Source organism: Equus caballus, chromosome 6, assembly GCF_041296265.1.
Source record: "Equus caballus isolate H_3958 breed thoroughbred chromosome 6, TB-T2T, whole genome shotgun sequence".
NCBI lineage: Eukaryota > Metazoa > Chordata > Mammalia > Perissodactyla > Equidae > Equus > Equus caballus.
In genome coordinates, this window is record NC_091689.1 from 41862341 (window position 1) to 41889213 (window position 26873).

Genomic DNA, 26873 nt, shown 5'->3' on the forward strand with positions numbered 1-26873 from the left:
TCTACATGCCTACATGATCTGGTCCCTCCCTGGCCCACTTGCCTGGTCTCATTTCACTCTTCCTTCTTATTCCTTCTGCTCTAATCGCACTGCCTTTCTCTCAGGTCTTTTTGGGAAAAAAAAAAAGGGGGAGGAGGAAGAGAAACAGAAAAACCTATCCCTACCTTTGCAGCTCTGCACTAGCTTGTTTCCTCTACTTGGACACACTCTTCCCCCAGGTCTTTGCTGATTCCTTATCATTCAGGCCTCACCTCAAACATGCTCTCTCCTTAGAGAGGCTTTCCTTTACCACTGTATCTAAAGAATCGGGGTTGGGGACGAGGGAGCACTGGGTGGGTAACAGGCAGAGCACAGATTTTTAGGGCAGTGAAACTACTCTATATAATACCATAATGATGGATATACGTCATTATACATTTGTCCAAACCCACAGAACAGACAACATCAAGAGTGAACTGTAATGTAAACTATGGACTGTGGGTGATTATGATGTGTCAGTATAGTTCATCAATTATAAACAAATGTACCACTCTGGTAGCAGATGTTGATAGTGGGGGAGGCCACGCATGTGTGAGGGCAGGGGGTATGTGGGAAATCTCTGCCGTTTCTCCTCAATTATGCTGTGAACCTAAAAATGCTCTAAAGAAAATTAATCCTTAACAAAAAATAAAAATTTTATAAAAGCACCTAACTACCCCATTACCTTAGCATACTTTTTTCCTCATAGCACTTATCACTGTCTGTAAGTATCTTATTCATTTACGTGTCTCAGGGGTTTGTTGCCTGTGTCTTCTCCACCTCTGCACTTGGCACCACACAGGCAAGAATCATGGCTCTTATTCACCACCATACTCCTAGCACTTAGAAAGGCACCTGGCCCAGAGACTGTGTTCCACCCTTCAGGCTGTGGACAGCACAGCTTAAGACAGATCATTTACATGGATTACAATTTGATGGAATCTCTTGGAGACCTGCAAAATGATAGCCAGGAGTTAGATAAATAGAAGAACCCAGACCTTCCAACTGTCAACCCAGTATTCTGTGCTCTAAGTAGAAAATTCTCCACCATCAGACTCAGCACTGAGAATTTCTATTATGAAGTACATAACCTACATAGACCCTGGGATGGGGAATGCTTTTTTCCTTTAGAAATTGTGGCAGATCATACATTAAAGTTCTCAATTATTCACTCACTCCTTGACATAAAGGAATACAATCCCCAACCCACTGTCTTTGGACCTGGCCACATAACTACTTTGGCTAATGCAACGCAGGCAGATGTAACATCCATCACACATAAGCAGAAACTTTACATGCAAATGTGTAATTCGTCTTGTTTTCTGGGACCTTTGCAATTTGCCATGAAAACATGTCCCAGACAGCCCCCTTCAGCCTGTGTCCCGGAATGAGAAGACACATGTGGCAGACCTGCAGTAGACTGGCAACCTGGAGCAGTCACACCTGACTTACAGCCATCATAAAAGGTGAGTGTATATTGTTGTAAGTCACTGAGCTTTTGGAGGATTTAGTTCCTGCAGCAAAAGCTGACTAACACAAGAACATAGTTTTTGGTACACTAAGATATTCACCTAACTCTAAGTTTCAGTGTATATGATTTTACAAGTTGTAATGATATAAATACTATTTTATCTTCTTTTTTTAACATTACTTAATATGCATATTATGAATGTTTTTAGAGATAAGGAAAATTACCAGAACATCTGTCTGCACTGAAGATACTTGTTTTATGATTCATAATTCACATTTTGATATTTAAATATCACGAAAGTATGGGGGCCTGGAATTGGCCATGCCAAGATACGTCTCTTTGGCATGAGGATTATTTGGGACAGGAAAGGAGGCTCTGAGGAGTGGAACTTGCTTGCCTTTTGTTAAGAAACATTTACATTGTAAAGGAAATCTCCATCTGTAAAGGTCCCTCCCTCTCTGTACCAGAAAGAAGAAAGGGGATGACCTTATCTCTAGAAACTCTTAATCAATGAGGAAGGCAAGAACTTAAATCTGCATTTGTTTATTGTGCTTGTCTGATAACCTCCTGTAACTGACTCCCCCAACCCCCAACATCCTCCTTTGTCTTTAGCTGGATATGATATTTAAGTGGGGACTTCGGCCATTTTGGCAAGTTGCTCAGCTTGCCTGACCTCTCCCATGTAGACGTGTTACAAAGCTTTGTTTAATTTTCTCCTGCTATTCTGTCTCATGTGAATTTAATTCATTCTCCAGCCAGACGAACCCAGAGAGGGTAGAGGAAATGTCTTCCTCCCCTACAAAAGTACGCAGAGCATGGATTCCAAGTATAAGTCCACAGAATCCAGGAAAAATTCTTGACAAATCTAGAGAGTTAGAACATAGGAGGCTTTAAAGTCCTCCACTTTTAGTCTTAAGTATTCCTTTTGTAGTCCAAAAATATGTAAAAAATAAATACATCTACACATGTGTCATCAGTAGACTGCAAAATGTACTCATTTAAGAAGGAATAAGCAAAGAGTTAAAGATTTTATGTAATTCTAATTGTTATTCTGCATGGGAAATCAGAAAGTTTTAAAATAATTTCAGCACACAGAAAACACACTTGGAAAAAAATTCACTTGTTTGAAACATCTTTTTACACAAAAGAGAAGGAAGTGCTTACTACACATGTCATGAATACCTTATCACCTGCTATTTACAATTTGATCTACTCCAATGTCTGGTTTCTGTTCCCACCTCTCCACCAAAATAACTCTTGCTAAATTCACCAACCAAATCCAATGGTTACTTCTCTATCCCGTTGGTCCATGACCTCTTTAGCAGATGCAAACAAATCACTGCTCCCTCCCCTCCTTCTTGAAACACTTTCTTGGCTTTTGTGATGCAATACTTTCCTAGTTTTTCCTCCTATCTCACAGGTTTCTCTTTCTTAGCTTTCTCTACTTGCTTTCTCTTGATGAAATGCCGTATGAATGATGGTGTTCTTCAGGGTGGGTCCTTCTCTTTTCCCTCTCTTCACTCTTCACCTCTTAAGTAACCATAACCATTTCAATATTTTTGAATATCATCTATATTGCTACTACTTCCTAAATGATTATTTCCAGCACAGACCTCTCTTTGGAATTCCACACTCATACCAACTACTTTCTTGATCTATCCACTAAGATATCTCACAAGCATTTCATATTTAACATGGCCAAAAGTAAACTCCTGATCCTCTCACCTAAACCTGCTTCACCTCCAAACTCAAACTCTAGTTTTTCCTGTCTCACAATATATCATACCTCCATCAATCCAGTTATTCACATCATGCCTCAGAGTCATTCTTGTTATTTCCTTCTTCCTTAACCAATCACATCCAATCCACCAGCAAATTCTTTCAAGTCTACCTTCAACACATAGCTCAAATTGATCTACCTCTAGCCAACTCCACCATCACCATCAACTCAGACTGAGTTACTCTCATGAATTTCTGTAGCAGTCTTCTGACTCATCTCCAAGTTTCCCTTCCCCACAACTGCCCCCATAATCTACTTCACATAAGAGCCAAGAAGTGATCTTTTCAGAATGCAAGTAAGAGCTTATCACCCTCCTACTTAAAATGTTCCAATGGCTTCCAATGCACTTTCTCCACATCATGGTCTCTGTAGACCTCCTCACCTAAATATTCTGTCTACCTCAACTCTTACCATCCTCCTCCTATCCACTGACCACAATTCTTAAATATGCCAAGTTCTTTTCAGACTCAAGACCTTACACACACTACTCCTGCTGGTGAAATGCCCTACACACAATCCCTCCTTTCCTCTTCCCCTGCTTTCAACCAGCCTTTACTAAGCATTCAGTTACAGGCTCACTTCTAGAAACTGTGAGAGGTATTACTTTCTTTATCACTATCAGTTCTTTAAATTGGATATGAGTATATTTCAGAATAGTTCAATGTGTACATTCTGAAAACTCGAGAACATTTCTTAATAGCAACAAATCGACAAAAATGTAGAATCCCGAGTGACATCATGGCAGAGAGTTAGTCTCTCCACACTAAGATACAACAAAACGGACATTCATCAAAACAACAGAGAACATTCACACAACATACCAGATGTCTGAGACATCCATGCAGACATACATCTGAAGATGGAGGTGCTCAAACACCCCAGGAGGCAGTGGAAGGAGATAAGGGGATCTCCTCTCCATCTCAAAAGGCAGCAACCTTGGACGCGGCGGCCAGTGTGCAACTGTGAGAGGAGAGGGGGAAAGGGCAGCCTTCCCTGGGAATGCCTCTGCTCTTGCAATTGTCTCCCAGCCTGTGGGAATGCTCCACACTGAGGAGACTAAGCAATCACAGGGGCATCTTAACCAAACCGAGCAGCCCAGGAGGGCAGAGAACAAATGCAGAGATGGAGTATCTGAGAAAATGCACACAAAAGAAAGCACCACCCACACCACAGTATCTGCGTAAAGCAGCAGTGGCCAGCAGGCAAACATAGACTGGTCCTGTCAGCACAGCTTCCAAAGGACAGGCACAGCTGCCAGGGATCGCAGTGGGCTCAGAATACAGAGCTCCTGCCCCTACTCCAGTGGCAGCAGGTGGAATCTGCAACCAGATACTTGTGCCATGTGATGGCACAAGTCCAACCCATCAAAGAGCGTCAACACTCCAGACCAGGACAATGACAAGTACCCAGAAATCAATCCTAAAGTCACAGAAATTTACACTCTAAATGACAAAGAATTCAAAATAGTTATCACAAAATCAGTTACACAAAACTCAGAATGACAGCTCAATGAAATCAGGAATAAAATTAATAAACAGAGGAAATTCTTCACAAAAAGAGACTGCAACTATTAAAAAAAATCAAAAGTGTTGGAGAAGAAAAACACAATGGATGAGATAAAGAAGAATCTGGAGTCCTTAAATAACAGAGCTGATATTACAGAGGACAGAATTAGTAATGTAGAGACAGAAATATAGAAATGTTTCACATGAAGGAGGAGAGAGAACTAAGACTAAAAAGAAATGAAGAAATTCTTGAAAAGGCAGCTGACTCAATTACGAAATGCAACATAAGGATTATAGGTATTCCAGAGGGAAAAGAAAGGGAGAAAGGTGCAGAGAGCTTGTTCAAAGAAATAATAGCTGAGAACTTCCCAAACCTGGGGAAGGAGCTGGAATTAGAAGTAGTGAAGCTAACAGAACATCTAATAACATCAATGTAAAAAGACCAACTACAAGGCATATAGTAGTAAAACTGAAAAAAGTCAATAACAAAGAAAAAATATCAAGGGGACCAAGGCAGAAGAGAATAATCTACAAAGGAACCCCTAGCAGGCTGTCAGTGAATTTCTCAGCAGAAACCTTACAGGCTTGGAGAGAGTGCGATGATATATTCAAAATTCTGAAAGAAAAAATTCCAGCCAAGAATACTCTTATCCAGTAAAAATATCCTTCAGATATGATGGAGAAATAAAACCTTTCCCAGATAAACAAAAGCTGATGGAGTTCATTGCGCAAGACCCCTCCCTACAAGAAATGATCAAGAAGGCCCTTATATCTGGCAAAAAGAAAAAAGGGGGCGGGGGGGGAAGTTTACAAATCCTTGAGCAAGGAGATAAGTACACAGACAAAATCAGAAAACTGCAGCTCTATATCAGAACAGGTTAGTAAACAATAACATTAAAAGTAAAGGGAAGGAAAATATAAAAAATGAATATAATCACTTCATTTTAACCACAAACTCACAACACAAAATAGAATAAGTTGTAACAATAACTTAGACAGGGAAGAGGAAAAGGATGGAACCTGATTTGACTAAGGAAATAAGAGGATATCAGAAAATAGACTATCTCATCTACGAGATCTTTTATACAAACCTCACAGCAACCACTAAACTAAAAACTAGAACAGAGACATAAATGATAAGTAAAGCAAAACTGAGAAAATCATCACAGAATAGAGAACCACCAAACAGAATTGGCAGTTGGAAATACATGAGACAAGAAACAAGGGAAACACAGAACAACCAGAAAACAAATGATAAAATGGCAGTATTAAAGCCTCATATATCAATAATCACTCTAAATGTAAATGGACTGAATTCTCCAGTCAAAAGACCCAGTGGCAGGATGGATTAAAAAGCAAGACCCAACAATATGCTGCCTCCAGGAAACACAGCTCAGCTCTAAAGACAAACATAGGCTCAGAGTGAAGGGATGTCAGACGATACTCCAAGCTAATGGCAAACAAAAGAAAGCAGGTGTTGTCATACTTCTCTCAGACAAAGTAGACTTCAAGATAAAAAACACAATGATAGACAAACAGGGGCAGTACATAATGATAAAAGAGACACTCTATCAAGAGGACATAAAACTTATGAATATATATACACCTAACACAGGAGTGCCAAAGTACATAAAGCAACTATTAACAGACCTAAAAGGAGAAATTAATAGCAACACAATAACAGTAGGCGACATCAACATACCACTTACATCAATGGACAGATAATCCAGACAGAAAGTCAACAAGGAAATAGTGGAATTAAAAGAAAAACCAGACCAGATGTACTTAATAGATATATACAGAACACTCCAACCAAAAACAGCAGAATACACAGTCTTCTCAAGTGCACATAGAACATTTTCAAAGATAGATCATATGTTGGGAAACAAGGCAAGCCTCTATAAATTTAAGAAGATCATATCAAGCATCTTTTCCAGCCACGACACCATGAAACTAGAAATTAACTACAAGAAAAAAATTGGGAAAGTGACAAATACATGGACACTAAACAACATGCTACTGAACAACCAATGGATCACTAAAGAAATCAGAGGAGAAATCAAAAAATATCTGGAGACAAATGAAAATGAAAACACACCAGACCAACTCATATGGGATACAGTAAAAGTGGTCCTAAGAGGGAAATTCATAGCAATACAGGCCCACCTTAACAGACAACAACAATCTCAAATGAGCAATCTTAAACTACACCTAACACAACGGGTAAAAGAAGAACAAACAAAGCCCAAAGTCGGCAGAAGGAGGGAAATAATGAAAATTAGAGCAGGAATAAATGAAACCAAAACAAAACAAAACAAAACAGTAGGAAGGATCAACAAAACTAAGAGCTGGTTCTTTCTTGTTTGGTTGTTTTTGAGGAAGATTAACCCTGAGCTAACTACTGCCAATCCTCCTCTTTTTGCTGAGGAAGACTGGCCCTGAGCTAACATCCACGCCCATCTTCCTCTACTTTATACGTGGGACGCCTACCACAGCATGGCTTTTGCCAAGCAGTGCCATGTTTGCACCCGGGATCTGAACTGGCGAACCCCGGGCCACCGAGAAGCGGAATGTGAGCACTTAACCACTGTGCCACCAGGTCGGCCCCTAAGAGCTGGTTCTTTGAGAAGATAAACAAAATTGACAAACCCTTAGCCAGATTCACTAAGAAAAAAAGAGAAAACTCAAATAAATAAAATTAGAAATGAAAGAGGAGAAATTACAATGGATATCACACAAATACAAAGGATTATAAGATAATACTATGAAAAACTATATGTCAACAAATTGGATAATCTAGAAGAAACAGATAAATTCCCAAAACTGAACCAAGGAGAAACAGAGAATCTCAATAGACCAATCACAAGTAAAGAGATTGAAACAATAATCAAAAACCTCCCCAAAAATAAAAGTCCAGGATCAGAAGGATTCTCTGGAGAACTCAACCAAGCATTCAAAGAAGATTTATTATGTATCCTTCTCAAACTATTACAAAAAATTGACAAAGACAGAACACTTCCTAACACATTTTAGGAGGCCAACATCACCCTGATCCCAAAGCCAAACAAGGACAACACATGGAAGGAAAATTACAGGCTACTATTGCTGATGAACACAGATGCAGACATACTCAACAAAATATTGGCAAACTGAATACAGCAATACATTAAAAAGTCATACACCATGATCAAGTGGGATTTATACCAGGGACACAGGGATGGTACAACATCTGCAAAGCAATCAATATGATACTCCACATTAACAAAGTGAGGAACAAAAACCACATGGTCATCTCAATAGCTGCAAAGAAAGCATTTGACAAGATCCAACATTCAATTATGATAAAAACGCTCAATAAAATGAGTATAGAGTGAAAGTACCTCAAGATAATAAAGGCCATACATGACAAATCCACAGCCAACATCATACTCCATGAGGAAAAATCAAAAGCTACTCCTCTGAGAGCAGGAACAAGACAAGGGTGACCACTCTCACCACTCCTATTCAACATAGTACTGGAGGTTTTGGCCAGAGAAATTAGGCAAGAAAAAGACAGGAAAGGCATCCAAATTGGAAAGGAAAAAGTTAAACTCTCACTGTTTGCAGATGACATGATTTTATATATAGAAAACCCTAAAGAATCCATCAGAAAACTATTAGAAATAATCAACAACTACAGCAAAGTTACACATTACAAAATCAACTTAGAAAAATCAGTGGCATTTCTCTAATAACGAACTAACAGAAAGAGAACTCAAGAATATAATCCCATTTACAACTGCAACATAAAGAATAAAATATCTAGGAATAAATTTAACCAAGGAGGTGAAAGACCTATACAATGAAAACTATAAGATATTATTGAAAGAAATCAACAAAGACACAAAAAAATTGAAAGATATTTCATGTATATGTATTAGAAGAATAAACATGGTTAAAATGTCCATACTCCCTAAAGCAATCTACAGAGTCAATGCAATCTCAATCAGAATCCCAATGACATTCTTCATGGAAACAGCACAAAGAATCCTAAAATTTACATGGGGCAAGAAAAGACCCCAAATAGCTAAAGCAATCTTGAGAAAAAAGGACAAAGCTGGAGGCATCACAATCCCTGACTTCAAGACATACTACAGAGCTATAGTAATCAAAACAGCATGGTACTCAGTACAAAAACAGACACACAAATCAACGAACAGAACTGAAAGCTCAGAAATAAAACTACACATTTACAGACAGCTAATCTTCAACAAAGGAGCTAAAAATATGCAATGGAGAAAGGAAAGTCTCTTCAGTAAATGGTGTTGGGAAAACTGGACAGCCACATGCAAAAGAATGAAAGTAGACCATTATCTTACACCGTACACAAAAATTAACTCAAAATCAAGACATGAAATCATAAAACTCCTAGAAGAAAATACAGGCAGTACAGTCTTTGACACTGGTCTTCGAAGGTTCTTTTCGAATACCATGTCTACTCAGGCAAGGAAACAAAAGAATAAACAAATGGACCTTCATCAGACTAAAGAGCTTCTACAAGGCGAAGGAACTAAGGAACAAAACAAAAAAGACAACCCACCAACTGGGAGAAAATGTTTGCAAATCATGTATCTGACAAGACGTTAATCTGCAAAATATGTAAGAACTCACCAACTGAACAACAAAAGAACAAACAACCCAATCAAAAAATGGGCAGAGGATATGAACAGACATCTTTTCAAAGAAGATATACAGATGCCCAAAAGGCACAGGAAAGGATGTTCAACATCATTGATCATTAGGGAAACACAAACCAAATGGCTATAATCACCGAGACAAAAAACAACAAATGTTGGAGAGGATGTGGAGAAACAGGAACACTCATACACTGTTGGTGGGAATGCAAACTAGTGCAGCCATTATGGAAAACAGTATGGAGATTTCTCAAAAAATGAAAAATAGAACTACCATACAACCCAGCTATCTCACTACTGGGTATTTAGCCAAAAAACTTGAAATCAACGATTCAAAGTTATTTATGCACCCCTATGTTCGCTACAGCATTATTCAAAATAGCTAAGACGTGAAAGCAGCCCAAGTGCTCAATGAATGATGAACGGATAAAGAAGATGTGGTATATATATACAATGGAATACTATTTGGCCATAAAAAAAGACAAAATTGCCCCATTTGCAACATGGATGGACCGTGAGGATGTTATGTTAAGTAAAATAAGCCAGACAAAGAAAGATAAACACCATATGATTTCATTCATATATGGAAGATAAACACATGGACAAAGAGAACAGATTAGTGGTTACCAGAATGGAAAGGGGTTGGGGGGTGGGCAAAAGGGGTGAAGGAGCACATACATATGGTGACTGTCAAATAATAATGTACAACTGTAATCTCACAAGGTTATAAACTATTATGACCTCAATAAAATTTAAAAAATGTAGACTCTCATCATAACTGGGATGGAACACAGAAATCATCTACTGTCCCAATACTTACATGACAAAAATAAATTCAGAGAAATTAGATGATAGGTTTTCTGACCCTGTGTTCAAGAACCTGGTCAACCCTCTTCCACTTCTGTATATTATATTTCCACTTCTTTAAGATAACCCCAGTCAGAAAAAACAATCCTAAAATTCATATGGAATGACAAAGGACCCCAAATAGTCCAAATAGTCTTGAGAAGGAACAACAAAGCTGGGGGCATCACATTTCCTGAATTCAACACATACAACAAAGCTACAGTAATCAAACAGTATGGTAGTGTTTTTAAAGACAAACATATAGACCAATGAAACACAATAGAGCCCAGAGATAAACTCATACATATTGAGTCAAATGATCCTTGGCAAGAGTGGTTAAGACTATACAATGAAGAAAGGATAGTCTCTTCAATGAACGGTTTTGGGAAAACTGGATATCCATACACAGAAGAATGAAATTGGATCCTTATCCTACACCATCCACAAAAACCAGTTCAAAACAACTTAACTCAAAAAAACTTAAATGTAAGATCTGAAACTATAAATCTCCTAGAAGAAAACATAGAAGAAAACCTTCATAACATTGGTCTTAGCAATGATTTCTTGGATATGACACCAAAAGCACAAACAATAAAAGCAAAATTAGATAAGTGGGACTAGCCACACTAAAAAGCTCCTGAACACCAAAACAGAGTGGAAAAGTAACCTACAGAATAAGAGAAAATATCTGCAAACCATGTCATCCAGAAGTCCCTAAAAAACGTTTTCCATGTCTAATGCTTTGTTTCTAAGTTGTGCTTGCCTATAGGAACCAAGGCAGAACATTGCCAGATGGCCAAATTGCAGAATCGGTCCAAACCAGAAAGGTCCCAGATGGTGACGGTGTGCCATGTGCAAAAGGAAACATGCAAAAGGTACCATGTGCAAGATGAAAGATCTGCGGATGCCCCAAATGCCCCCTCCCCCTTCACATCCCTTAAGAATCTTGCTCACCTTCCCTTCAGAGAGTAGATGTTTTAGAGCACGACCTCTGCCTCCTCCGTTCATTGATCAATGAATAAAGTTTCTGCTCTGCTCCTCCCAAGTGGGTCTCATTCTACCGGCATGAGCAGCTCAGGGCAAAGGCCCACTTGTGAGTCACCAGTCCCTTAGGGCTTGGTAACACATATATCTAATAAGGGGTTAGTATCTAAAATATATAAGTAATTCCTATAACTCGATAGCAAAAAAATAAATAACCCAATTAAAAAAAATGGACTTGAATAGACATTTTTCCAAAAACATACAAATAGCCAACAGGTATATGAAAAAGATGCACAACATCACTAACATCTGAGAAATGCAAATCAAAACTATAATGAAATACCACGTCACATCTGTTGGGATGGCCATTATCAAAAAAGAAAATATTAAGTGTTGACAAAGATGTGGAGAAATTAGAACACCTGTGCACCGTTGATGGGAATATAAAATTGTGCAGCTGCTATGGAAAGCAGTAGAGAAGTTCCTCAAAAAACTGGAAATAGGGGCTGACTCCATGGCCGAGTAGTTAAGTTCACACGCTCCACTGCAGTGGCCCAGGGTTCGGATCCTGGGCGCGGACATGGCACCACTGGTCAGGCCACGTTGAGGCCACATCCCACATCCCACAACGAGAAGGACCTGCAACTAAGATATACAACTATGTACGGGGGGTGGGGGGGGGGTGGGGGGGGTGGGGGCGCTTGCTAAATAAAGCAGAAAAAAAAAAAAAAGAAAAGAAAAGAAAAGAAAAAAAGATTTGCAACAGTTGTTAGCCCAGGTGCCAATCTTAAAAAAAAAAAAAAAAGGGGGCTGGCCCCGTGGTCGAGTGGTTAAGTTCGCGCACTCCGCTGCAGGCGGGCCAGTGTTTCGTTGGTTCAAATCCTGGGCGCGGACATGGCACTGCTCATCAAACCACGCTGAGGCAGCGTCCCACATGCCACAACTAGAAGGACTCACAACGAAGAATACACAACTATGTACCGGGGGGCTTTGGGGAGAAAAAGGAAAAAAATAAAATCTTTAAAAAAAAAAAAAAAAAACTGGAAATAGAACTACCTACCATATGACCCAGTAATCCCACTTCTGGGTATTTACCCAGAAGAACTTAAAACAGTATCTTGAAGAGATATTTGCAGCATTATTCACAATAGCCAAGAGGTGGAAACAACCTAAACGTCCATCAACGGACAAAGAGATTAAGACAATGTAACATTTACATACAATGGAACGTTATTTAGCCTTAAAAAAGAAGTCTTGTCATACACTACAAGATGGACAAACCTTGAGGATATTACACTAAGTGAAATAAGGCACTTAGAAGGACAGATACTGCATGATTCCACTTATATGAGGTAAACAAACTCACAGAAGGAGAAAGTAGAATGGTGGTTGCCAGGGGTGGGGTGTGGGAAAACAGGGGAGTCGCTATTCCAGTCATGCAAGATGAAATGTTCTACAATGTGCACATAGTTAACAAAAATGTACCATACACTTAAAAACTTGTTAAGAGGGTAGATTTCGTGTTATGTGTTTAACACAACAAAAAGAAAAAAAATCATAACCCCAGTCACTCATCCAAATCTAGTGATAGTTCTCATTAGTTGAATAACAGCTGCTTAGGCCTTAGTAGCAAGTGAGGGAAACTCAGCTTGCTTAGCCCATACAGGGAAGTCTTAGCTGCGAGAACATATTACTGCAAAATTGCAACAAGAAAGCAAAATCCTAAATGTGGAAGGAAGTTCTTGCCCTAGGTATCTGTCCAACTTCTTTTTAAATGGTCATGCTGGTTTAAAAGCCAAGTGACACTATACTTAGTGCAGGCAAACAGTTTTTTCCAATCCTAAAAACTACTAATCTGTCCTACATATGTGTGGACACATACAAGCACAAGCACACAAATCATCTTCACTGTAACACATCCAACCAAGAGTATAAACTTGATTTATAAAATGTTACAAAGAATAAAAGAAGAAATAACATCAAATTTCTTGCCACAATAGCCTATATTGCTACAATGCTCTGGTGAAATTCTCATAAAAGGTCTGAAACGACAAGACAACCCTCTGGGGAACTCAAACTGACACCACTATTACCACACAATAAACATATGTTTTAGGATAGTAAAGATGCAGTTCCAAGTAGAGGCTTTCAAAATGCTTTTAACTACAATCCATAGTAACAAACGTACACATTATTCCTATCTATATACATATACATATCTATATAAAAGCAATTTCCCCAAGTAACATAGGTTAAATGTATATCACTACACACACGCACCTCAATATCTGTTTTGCTATTTAGTTTTTTAAACACTGCTTACAGTACCGAAATTAATTTCACAAACCACTAACAGGCACAATTTACAGTTTGAGAAACAGTGTACTAGAGGCACAACATTGAACACATGCCACCTGATTCCAATGTACCAAAGCACAGATCAAAATGTCTATAACAATGACTTTCTGATGCTGTTCACAGATATTTATACCTTTGCTCTCTAGGTATAGCTGCTTGAATAATTTAAAAACAGCTCTTTTCTCTGGGAAATGAAAGGAAAGATTAAATCTCCCTTCTGTTCCCAGAATTCTACTAACTCCAAATGTAAACGCTGTAGATAAACCATATCTGAAGAAGTAGATCCAGCATGCAATTAGGAATTCTCCAAAAATATAAACAATAACGTCATAACTAAAGCATGATTGAATTATAAATGTTATATGGTAACTACAAAAACCCATTTCCTTTCTCAAACAAGATAAAAGATTAAATACGATTTTAAGTGTCAGCAGAAAAGGCATAACAATAAAATCAAATAATCCCTAGCTAATTTAAGAATAAGAGACTTCAGGGGCTGACCCCGTGGCCGAGTGGTTAAGTTCATGCACTCCACTTCCACGGCCCAGGGTTTCGCTGGTTCGCATCCCGGGCACAGACATGGCACCGCTGGTCAGGCCATGCTGAGGCAGCTCCCACAACAGCACAATCAGAGGCACTCACAACTAGAATATACATGTACTAGGGGGCTTTGGGGAGAAGAAGAAGAAAGAAAAAGAAAAAAAAGAGATTGGCAACAGATGTTAGCTCAGGTGCCAATCTCTTAAAAGAAAAAACGAGACTTTCAAATTATCCTGAACAAAAACTTACGAATGTGCTCAGGTTCCTTTTCCAAACCTCATTCTCTCTCCAGCAATGTCCCCACGCTTTTTTTTTTTTTTTAATATCTTCCCTCCAACTGCATCCCCATACATTTTTGTTCTACTAACCATCCTTCAACTTCAACTTACTTTTTTATGAGGGGAAGAAAGAACAGATGCCTCTAAAACAGGCTCCAAATCTCCTTGGTGGTTGTCATTATCACCTCCCTTTGTACCATCAAGTTGGTGCCCTTTTCTGAGCCTTATATCTGGCTCTGGAGTCCTGCTGCACCCCAATCGGTTTTCTGCTGTCTCATTCATGGGATACTCAAGCCTTTCTGACAAAGAGGTCTTTCTTCTGTCCCTTCTTCTTGGGAGGATGGACTTTCAGGATAGTGAGTGGACCCTAAGGAGAGAAAAACTTTGAATTAACATATTTTAAATAAACACATTAAATGAGTGCTAGGAGATAAGATAGGTTATATTATTATACACTCAAACAATAGAATACTCAGTAGTCATTAAATCCAACCAAACAATAACGTATAAAAAACCCATATTTGCTGATAGTAAAGATTGCTAAAATCTATTTTTTTTATTTTTCTGCTGAGGAAGATTAGTCCTGAGCTAACATTGTTGCCAATCTTCCTCACTGTTGGTTATTTTTTCTGCTTGAGGAAGATTACCTTGAGCTAACATCTGTACCAATCTTCCTCTACTTTATATGTGGGTTGCCACCAAAGCATGGCTGACGAGTGGCGTAGGTCTGCACCCAGGATCAAATCCATGAACCTGGGCCACTGAAGCAGAGCATGCTGAGCCCAACCACTACACCACTAAAATCTACTTTTAAATGAAAGAAGCAGGATACAAGACAACATGCATAATATGTTCCCACTTGCATGTTATAAAAATATATAGTCATATATAAGTATATATGCATAGAATAATTATTGGAAAATAGTCAAAACTATGCTCTTGATACAGAAGTATAGAGGCCAGGGTCTGGAATGAGAAGATTTACTTTTCATTTTGTTCTGCATGAATTTTTTTTACCATATATCATATACTATTTTTTCAATTAAAAACATACCCAACTGCAGAAAGAATATATGTGGATTTTACACATTATAGCGGGGATTTATATATCCAATCTCATTTAAATATCACAATGACACACATTATTTTTATTTCTACATCACAGGTGAGGAAACCAAAATTCACCCTGCTTTGTATGAAATAAATAGGACAAAGTCTCTGACTTGTTTAGCACATATTATTGGTAATGTTTTGCATTTAAATTGCTTATGTCTGAGATGTCAATATTTTTGTGCGGTTTCGAACTCTAACTAGACTACCCTGGAAGGCAAGGAACTCAGAACCAGAACATACTCCTTTTATATCCCTGTGAGTTCCCAGAAAGTGCGATGCACATAAACGTTTAATGAATACTTGATAGATTATATTTAAATGTTCTTGAGTGGTAAAAACACTTTCATAAATCATCAATATCTCTCTAAACTGGACTGCAGTATTTAAGTTTCCTAAGAATTTGATTATTTCAAGTCCTCGGCCCTCCACCTCTTAACTCATAGTACAAAAGCTTATTTTAGACATTTAGTTACCTATCCAAATAAGGTGATTATTACAGCCAATCCAACTAGAAATACTAAAACAGTAAGAAGCCAGGGTACATGTTATGCTCATAAATCCCATGAGATTCAAAGCTCTTACTGGGGCAAAGGAGGAGTAGGGTAAAGTAGGAGGGCTGGATAGCATAAAAAGAAAGTAAAAGGTATATTTAGTGGTAAACAAGACTAAGAAATAGCCCAAGAATTAGAAATAGCCAACTGTTAGTATCATACATGATGTGAGTTTGCTGCAGGATTTCTCGAAGGGCTTTCAAAGTTTTCAGAGCAAGAACAAACGCAAATCTTTAAGGATCACCAAACCTGGGCATGTGCCTATCACATAAGGGCCTGAGCAAGTATATTACGATACTGAGATTATAAACTATGCTATTAATGCCCGAACTGGAAAGAGAATACAATGCTAATGATTTATATTCATTTATTTACAGCTCACAAAGCTACTTCCCACCCACCACTTCCTTTTGTTTCAGGGAAGAGGGACCTAACATTTATTGTGGATCGACAAAGTTAAATTCTGTACCAGAGAATTTACATGTGCTATCTCACATAATCCTTATATACAGCCCTCTGAAGTATTTTATCCCTCATTTAACAGATGTGGAAGCTGAGGCTCAGAGATTAGGTAACTTATTCAGGTCATTAGTCTATAAAGCTGGGATTTGTACCCAGGTCTTCTTTCTGGCCCTCATGAAGTTCATGTGCTTTCTAATAGCCCCAAAAAATTAAGACTAGGAAAAAAAGATAAGAACCTGAACCCTAATGCCATTTGGTTTACACAGCAAGTAAAGTACAGAATCAGAACCATTATTCTCAAACTGTACCAAGTAGAATAAAGCTTTCTGCAAAGTAGCCTTGAAATATGACCATACTAAACTTCTCCTAAGCAAGAGCTTATGTATGAGGGAGTCTTGCTCATTTATGAGAATATAAATGGAATGCTCTATTAGAATTTTTTTTGTAATCCTCAACACAGAAAAAGAAAGCAAATGACAAGAAATAAGTTTTCCCAAAGAATTTGTAAAGGATTCTCCTTAAAATAAAAAGAAATAGGAAAATCAATTTCCAGGCAAGGCTTGAGATCAATACATTCCTATCAACAATGTTTTCTAAATTTACAAGTACAACAAAAGAAGAATGAACAAAATAAGGCGCTGTAAAACCTTCAATCAAAAACATTTAATTATAGTAAGTTCAGCACACTCTGCTTTAGCAGTCGAGGTTCACAGTTTGGAATCCGGGTACAGATCTACACCACTCATCAAGCCATGCTGTGGTGGCGTCACAAATACAACACAGAGGAAGACGGGCACAGATGTCAGCTCAGGGCCACTCTTCCTCAAGCAAAAAGAGGAAGATTGGCAACAGGGTTAGCTCAGGGCCAATCTTCCTCACCAAAAAAAACCATATATATATACACTCACTACTTTACATATACTTAAGCAGGAAAGCCTACCAATATATTTTAGAGTTTCAACAATAAAAGTGTAGAAAGCAAGCATTTATGTCAACCCTCAGGTTCCCCAAAGATTTAAGAAAATACCCCAATACTAGAACAGTTAAGAGAACTGTCATTTACTATATATTCTTGCTTAGTTATATCCACCTAATGATAAAATGAATTCCTACTAGGATGCCATGACTTGAAACCAAAAGCAATCAATTCTATGCCACAACTGGAAGGACCTGCAACTAAGATATACAACTATGGGGGGGGGGGGGGGGGATAAAGCAGGAAAAAAAGAAGATTGGCAACAGTTGTTAGCTCAGGTGCCAATCTTTAAAAAAAAAAAGCAATCGATTCTAATAGTGTAAGGTAAAGTTAGAGGTAAAGTAAAGGTGTCCTTTATCACCACCATTATTTAATTCTCTCCTGGAGATTTTATAGAATTAAACAAGAAAAAATGAGGAATATACAACTATAACTATTTATAGATTATATGACACTTTAGCTATAAAACCCAAAAGAACTGAAAAAAATAATTAAAAAATTCATCAAAGTGATTGGATATAAAATTAATACATAGATATCAACAGCCTTCATCCTAGAAGCCCACAATATTTGGTTACTATGGAAGAAACTAATATATCATAATAGAAAAAAAGATACAATACTTCAAAACAAATCTTAAAATGCTACTGAAGATCTACAAAAATTCCTAGGACTAATAAGTGAGTTCAGCAAGGTCAACAGAATATCAACACAACTATTAATCATATTTCTATATGCTAAAAATAAACTTTTGGAAACTGAAATTTAAAACAGTATCATTTAGAATCAGTCCAAAGAAATTTAAATACGTAAGTATACACTTAACAAAATACGTACACAATCTGTTTGCTGAAAATTACAAAACGCTGCTGAAAGAAATCAAAGATCTAAACAAACAGCAACATATCATCTTCATGGACTGGAAGACTCAATACAGTGAAGACGTCAAGTCTCCCCAAATTGTGCGATAGGTTTAATGCAATTCCCATCAAGATCCTAGCAAGGATTTTTGTAGCTAGAGACTAGCTTCTTCTAAAATTTATATTGAAGGCACAGGCCCTAGAATAGCTAAAACAATCTTTAAAAATAACAAGTGGAGGGGCTTGCCCCGTGGCCGAGTGGTTAAGTTCGCGCGCTCCGCTGCAGGCGGCCCAGTGTTTCGTTGGTTCGAGTCCTGGGCGCGGACATGGCGCTGCTCATCGGGCCGCGCTGAGGCGGCGTCCCACATGCCACGGCTGGAGGAACCCACAACGAAGAATATACAGCTATGTACCGGGGGGCTTTGGGGAGAAAAAGGAAAAAATAAAAAATCTTTAAAAAAAAAAAAAAAAAAAAAACAAGTGGAAAGAATCCCTCTAATATGAAGACCCACTATATAGCTACAACAGTCAAGACAGCGTGGTCCTGGCAGAGGAGAAGACACATAGATTGACAGAACAGAATAGAGAACCAAAAAAAGACACACTAATATGCCCAACTCTTATTTTATAACAGGCAAAAGCACTTCAATGGAAGCAGGATAGCCTTTTGAACAAATGGTGATAGAACAACTGAAAATCCATAGGCCAAAAAAAAAAAGAAGTTCCACCTAAACCTCACACCTTATACGAAAAGTAACTCAAAATGGATCATGGACTTAAATGTAAAATGCAAAATAAAACTTTTATAAAAAACATAGGAGAAAATCTTCAGGATCTAGAGCTATGCAAAGAATATTGAGACTTGACACCAAAAGCATAATCCATAGTAGGAAAAAACGATAAAACAGACTTCACCATATTAAGAAGTTGAAAAGACAAGTTGCAGACTGAGAGAAAATATTTGTAAATCACATATCCAACAAAAGACTATTACCTAAACTATATAAAGAACTTTCAAAATTCAATAGTACAAAAACTAATACTCTAAGGGCTGGCCGGGTGGCCTAGCAGTTAAGTTCACGCACTCTCCTTCAGCAGCCCTAGGTGCACCAACCTATGCACCACTCACCAAGCCATGCTGTGGCAGGCATCCTGCATATAAAACAGAGGAAGATGGGCACAGATATTAGCTCAGGGCCAATCTTCCTCAGCAAAAAAGAGGAAGATAAGTGGCAGATGTTAGCTCAGGGTTAATCTTCCTCAAAAACTTTTTAAATAAATAAGCTAACACTCCAACTAGAAAAAAGACAAATAATATGAACAGACATTTCACCAAAGACAATACACAGATGGCAAATAATCACAAGAAAAGATGTTCAATATCATTAGCCATTAGGGAAATGAAAATTAAGACCACAATGAGCTACCACTACAAACCTAATCAGAACAGCTAACATAAACAACAGCAACAACAGAATGACTTCTGGCATGATAGCATGAGGAGCTCTGCAGACCTGCTCCCCAATGAAAATGATGAAAACTATTTTAAAAACCTCCATTAAAAGCCTCCAGAGGGGCCGGCACCATGGCCAAGTGGTTAAAGTTCCCCGCACTCCACTTCAGCAGCCCAGGGTCACAGGTTCAGATCCCAGGGCCAGATCTGCTCCACTCATCAGCCACGCTGTGGAGGCATCCCGCACACAAAATAGAGGAACACTGGCACAGATGTTAGCTCAGCACAGATGTTAGCTAATCTTCTTCAAGCAAAAACAGAGGATGACTGACAACAGATGTTAGCTTAGGGTGAATCTTTCTCACCAAAAAGAAACCCTCCCTAGAAACAGTTCTAAAGGCAACAAATAAAGAAACAACCGGGAATATCTACAAAAATTCACTAAGAAAATAAAGTGACTGTGGTATCTGAACCAAGATGCCTCTCTTCTTCCCAGCCCCCTCCCAACTCAGGAGCAGAGACTCTACTCCAGACCCTTGCAGTCAAAAACACAGGGCTCCCTCTGCCCCCAGCACCCAGATGGAGGGGTTTCTTCCCTGGAGGAACAGGACATCAGTATTTCTCATCCTGCCTCAGCCACCTGTTGCTGAGGCTTACGTCTCAGATAAGTAGGTTTAGAAGTAGGGGGTCCTTTCTTCCTACCAGTCCCACTTGTGGAACTGAGGCACTACCTTGACCATGGTATGCTGAGAATACCAGGGCACTGATCATTTTTGATCCGGCTCATGAGGTAGTAGTTCTACACCAGGAAAAGCCAGAGGACTCGAGGCCACTGCCCACTGCCCCACCAAGCACTGATCTAATGTGGGGCTGTCACTCAGAGAGAACTTGCTTTTGTCCCCATCCTCTTATCCCTAGAGCCCTGGTTCAGAGATTTTGCCTGGGAGGAGACAGGGCCTAATCTCTTCTCAAAGGACCAACCTTTATTTGCAACACAGGGTGAAGAAGTTCAAGCCTAATGGCTTTCTACAGAACAATGGAAGTTGTGCTGAAAGGCAAATGGGTGGAGAAAGAAGATACAGGCCAAACTACAGGCAGGTTAGTTTGCAGAAGACGACCAGGGAATAAGACAGCTGGGAGGAACCCTCCTGTTGGCAGAACAAAAATTAAACACTAACCTCAGAAACTGTTCCTTCAAAGGAACCAGAATTTGATGGGATTCGTCTGTAGAACAATTTATAGGGCAGGGCTTTCTTAAAATCAATAGCAAAATCAGCTGGCCATTAGTGGCAATTAGTGTAGTCAGGGCAAGAGAGCAAGAGAGCCCAATCAAAAATACTATCATCCCAGAGTAACTGTCAGCATATCCAAAACTACATCTCCCTAAGGAACAATATCAGAAGCCGAACACTGGAGAGGAACACACTTTACTAAAACAATCCAGTCAGTCACTGAACAAATTAACAAGCAAATAACAGTAAGAAGCCTGGTGGGGGGGGGGGGGGGGAGGCCTCAGTACCCATGATAGCGGCTCACCAGGAGATTGACAAAAGGGAAGCCACATTGTAGACAAGAAACCGTATTGTAACTTTAAATGACCTGTGATTAACCCAGACATGCTCTGTAGATTTTATAGCCCCTCTCAGCTGCTATAAATTGATAACTTTGTTCTTTTGAGTTCCTTAGGAATGTGATGACCCCTGGGCAAAGTCCATGCTGACAGCCATCATCAAGGACAATTGAGAGATCAGGTATAGGTCTCTGATGCACATCCAGCAAAACAAAGGACTATCAGGAACTAAGATCAGATGTCTACCCGCACTGGGAGAGCAGATGCCTCCCCTACCCGAGACCAGCCCTCTATTTAGGAGGCATGCCAACAAACAGGAAAGTATATCCATACACCGGAAAAAAACAGGCAACAAGGTGATTAAAAGGTATAAACTTTCGCATATAAGATAAGTAAGGCCTGGAGATGCACGGTACAGCATAGGGACTATAGTTAATAATACTGTGTTGTGTGATGTGGATTAAGGCTGCCCCAGCTAGAGAAGCCCAAGGTGACCTGGCCTACATGCCAAACTATACGACCCAGTGGACTTTTTTTATGGTATGAATTAGGACTGCCCCAGGGAGAGAAGCCCAGGGCATCCTCACCTACATGCCGATCTATATGGCCAGATTCGTATCTAAAGTTATATGACCGCACAATAACCAGACCCCATCTGCACTGAAATCATTTAATGACTTTTTACATCATCTTTTCTTTTCTCCAGTAAAAATAAGTCACGTACCCATGCCTCATAAAATTAGCCCTAACCCTCAACTCGGGGCAGCAGCAGGAGCTCTGACTGCCCGTGGGTCCTGTCCCCACGCACCAGCTCTGCCTGCCCATGGGTCCTGTCCCCATGCCAGCAGGGGCAGCAGAAGCGGCGGCAGCAGAAGCTCTGACTGCCCATGGGTCCTATCCCCATGCTATTCTATTCTCTAAATAAAAGAGCACTACTGCCAGATCTTAAGAGTCTAAGAAATCTTTCTTTTCACCCTCGGCTCACTGACCCCGCATCATTTCGTACTTGAAAGTTGCTAGGAGAGTAGATCTTAAAAGTTCTCATGACAAAGAAAAAAACTTGTAATAGCAACAGATTTTCACATATTAAGGTTATATACGGTATCTTCTGGTTCAAAGCTAATTCGGCTTGAACTAAAGAAGCCTGACTTACGGCCTCTCAAACATACATTGTGCATCTATCTGCCCTAACCATTAAAGAATATACTCCCTTGGAAACACATACTTCCCCTCATACACCCTATGGCCCTATCAGTAAGGCTCATACTAGTCCATTTCCAACATCAGGGTCATGTTGACCTACTAATTTGCAACTCAATACCTCTTTGAAACTTTGATGAATATGTATCCTACACATGTTTAATGTGTGTCCTCTGTTCTAAAAAGGTGTAAGACTGTACTGAAAACCATGCTTCTCCAGAACACTTTCTTCCTTTGTGGAAATTGCCTTCCCAGGTTATAATCCTCACCCTGGCTCATGTAAAACTCACCTTATCTCTCTTATCTACAGAACGGTAATTGGTTATTAGTAACTGTGTAGAAAAATAAAGGCAACAGAAAATACCCCTGAGAGAGACCAATGTCAGTTCTATCAGAAAAAGACTTTAAAGTAGCCATTATAAATATGTTCACACCTGTGAAGGAAGCCAGTCATAAAATAAGTAAGTCACAGGGATGTAATGTATACCAAAGGCAATATAGTCTATAACATCGTAACAACTTTGTATGGTGACAGATGGTAACTAGACACATCATAGTGATCATTTTGTAATGCCTAAAAATACTGAATCACTATGTTGTACACCTGAAACTAACAATTCTGTATGACACAATACTACAATTTAAAAAAAAGAGGCAAACGAAGGCATGATAATGTCACATCAGATAGAGAATATCAATAAAGACAGAAATTAGAAAAAAAACTAAATGGAAATTATGGAGTTGGAAAGTAGAATACCTAAAATTTAAAAATCATTAGAAGGGCTCAACAGTAGAACTGCAGAAGAAAAAATAATCAAACTTTGAGATAGACTGAAAAGAGATTATGCAAGCCACAAAAGAGAATAAAAACAAGGAAGTAAAATGATGACTCTCAGACGTATGTGGGAAATCATTAATTACACCAACATGTGCATAATGGAAGTAGCAAGAGCAGAGGAAAGAGTAGAAAGAGATATTTAAAGAAATAACATTGTTGTATGGTTCGGCTCCAAAATTTATTTGGTTCCTTTCAATACTTTCTCTGTGTTAAAACAGTCATTTTGTTCATGTATCATTTTCCTGATTTCCTTTAGTTCTTTGAACATATTTAAGACAGTTCTTTTTTTTTTTTAAAGATTGGCACCTGAGCTAACAACTGTTCCCAATCTTTTTTTTTTCCTTCTTCTTTTTCTCCCCAAAGCCCCTCTGTAGATAGTTGTATATTTTAGTTGTGGGTCCTTCTAGATAGTTGAGGACACCGCCTCAGCATGGCCTGATGAGCAGTGCCATGTCTGTGCCCAGGATCCAAACTGGCGAAACCCTGGGCCGTGATTTTTTCCAACTTCCTCATATACACACCTGCATCTCAACATCTTAACTTCCCAGAGTCTCACCCCATCTTCTCTTAGGGCCTTAGATGGGCTATTGCTTGCCTGTAATCACTTGCCCCAGGCGTCTATAGGTCTCTAATACCCCTGCACCTTTTATGAGCCATGCCTGCCACTTTCTGCCACTTCTCCCAGCCTAAGATTCATGTTCTGCTACTAATACCCAACTGAGCCTGAACCCCAGTTAGGCAAAACAGAGACTAGTCCTTTAATCAAACCCCAGACAGGTTAGACTATCGCAAGTAGGGTCTGCTCAGCTCCCTCTGATTTGAAGTAAATGGCAACTGGGCTGCAGTCTCCTCCAAACCCGGATCCTGCCACTCCAGGGACAGGATAGGCCAAGTCAAAACATGACTCAAGAAAGTGACGTCAGCAACATGGCGGAGTGAGCGGTTTTCTTTGTCTCTCCCCCTTCGAACTACAACTAAATGGACATTCATCAATCAACAGAGGATACTCACACAGCACCTCAGGATGCCTAAGAGACCCACACTGCTATACATCAGAAGATGGATGGATTACCCCAGGGAAGGAGGTGGAGATAGGTGAGAACTCTCCAGCCCCCAGACAGCTCAGTATGGCAAGCGACTGCTCTCCTAGCTGAAGGCCTCATAGCAGCACCCTGGCCCTGAGGGTGGGCATGGCCCTCGGTGCAACTGTGGAAACAACTGCAGCCCTGAGCCCCCCATGATTGCTCTTTGGTCCAGTGAGAAATCCACAGTCCCACCATGGCCCCAGGGAGAGACTCAGCTCAGCCCTAGTGGAGAAGACCTGCCTACCAAGCACACAGGCTGGTGAGACCCAGGAGCAGACACAGCACAGCTGCGAGTCCAGGAGAACAAACCCCCAGACGCCTAAAATGCCATAGCTCTGCGATGGCTTGGATGGGGCAAGTGAGATGCAAAGGGACTGTGGGAGAAGGTGGTGATAACCCTGAGCTGCAGTGTGATCACTCCCAGATCCAGTGGGAAAGTCCACATTCCCACTGCGGCCCCAGGGAGTGACTCAGGCTCCATCCCAGTGGGGAGGCCCCACACACCAAGCACAAAGGCTAGTGTGACCTAGGAACAGACGAGGGTGTACCTGCAGCCCAGGCAAAAGTGGCCCCAGCTACCACAAATGTGCATGGTATTACAGCAGCCCTGAAAGGGCAGTACAACTGGCGGGACTGTGGGAGCAGATGGCAGAAGCCCTGAGCCCCTGTGTGGATCACTCTCTCGACTAGTGGGAGAATTGACAATCCCATCATGGTCCCACGGAGTGGCACAGGCTCAGATCCAGTGGGGAGGCCCCACCCACTAAGGGCAACAGCTAGTACAACCAAGGACCAGACGGTGGCCGAGCTGCGAGTCCAGGCAAACAAGTTCCCAGCTGCCTCGAAAACCCATAACACAGCTACAGTCCCTAACGGGGCAGCGCATCTAGGCCAGTCAGTGGGAGAAGGCGGCAGCAACACAGAGCCCCCGTGTGATTGTTCCTACACTTGGTGGGAGACCCCACAGGGCAATTGTGATCCCAAGGAGTGGCAGAGGCTCAGCTGATGGAGATCCTGGTGCACACAGATTACACAGCTCCTGTCCCATCCCCTCAGTGTCACCAAGTGGAAGCTGTCACCAAATTCTATCTCTATGCGAAGGCACAAACCCACATCATCAAACAGTATGAAAAAATACATTAAATCTCCAGAACAGAAGGAAAATGACAGGTGCCCAGAAATCAATGATGAGGACACAGAAATCTATAAGTTAAATGGCAAAGAATTCAAAATAGCTATCATTTAAAAACTCAGAGTTAAAAGAGAACACAAGTTCAACAGCTATATAACAAAAGAGCTCAAAACTATAAAAGAACCAATAAGAAATGTTGGAGATGAAAAACACAATGGATGAGATAAAGAAAAATCTGGACTCCCTGAACAGTAGTAGGGCTGATATTATGGAGGACAGAATTAGCAGTCTGGAGGACAGGAGTATAGCAATGCTTCAGATACAGGAGGAAAGAGAATTAAGACTGAAAAGAAATGAAGAAACTCTCCGAGAACTATCTGACTCAATTAGGAAATGTAACATAAGGATTATAGGTATCCAAGAGGAAGAAGAGAGGAGAATGGAGCAGAAACCATGTTAAAAGAAATAATAGCTGAGAACTTCCCATACCTGGGGAGATAGCTAGAAATCCCTGTGACAGAAGCAAAGAGATCTCCAAACTTTACCAATGTAAAAAGACTAACTCCAAGGCATATAGTGGTAACGCTGGTAAAAGTCAAGGACAAAGAAAAAGTGTTAGGGGCAGCAAGGATGAAGAATATAACCTACAAAGGAACACCTATCAGGTTGTCAGGGGTTTTCTCAGCAGAAACCTTACAAGTTAGGAAAGAGTGGAATGATATATTCAAAATTCTGAAAGACAAAAGCTTTCAGCCAGGAACACTCTATCCAGCAAATATATCCTTCAAATATGATGGAGAAATAAAAACTTTTCCAGATAAACAACAGTTAAGGGAGTTCATTGCCAAAAAACTCAGCCTACAAGAAATCCTCAAGAAGGCCCTCATACGTGGGGGAAAAAAAAAAGAGAGAAAGGGGTTACAAAACCCAGAGCAAGGAGTTAAGTAGAAACACAAAATCAGAAAATTGCAGCCCTCCAAAAGAACAGTTTAGCAAATAATTATAACATTAAAGATAAATGGAAGGAAAACACCAAGAATAAATATAATCTTGTCATTTTAACACATACTCACAAGATGAAATAAGATGTCACAATGACAATTTAGAAGAGGAAGAGGAAACGGATGGAACAGGCTTAGTCTAAGAACATAACAGGCTATCAAAAAATGGACTATCTCAT

The 26873-nt window shown here is 39.8% G+C and overlaps 1 protein-coding gene across 8 annotated transcripts in view; it reads right to left on the reverse strand.

The window, feature by feature from the left end:
* The window catches only part of ADIPOR2 (adiponectin receptor 2), a 126219-nt gene that overhangs the window by 35013 nt on the left and 64333 nt on the right, over positions 1-26873 (reverse strand). For all 8 annotated transcript variants that reach the window (XM_023642181.2, XM_070269131.1, XM_070269129.1 and 5 more), the window contains 1 exon segment: positions 14565-14820. In XM_023642181.2, coding sequence (XP_023497949.1) covers positions 14565-14735 — 171 coding nt within the window. In that variant the 5' untranslated portion in view covers positions 14736-14820.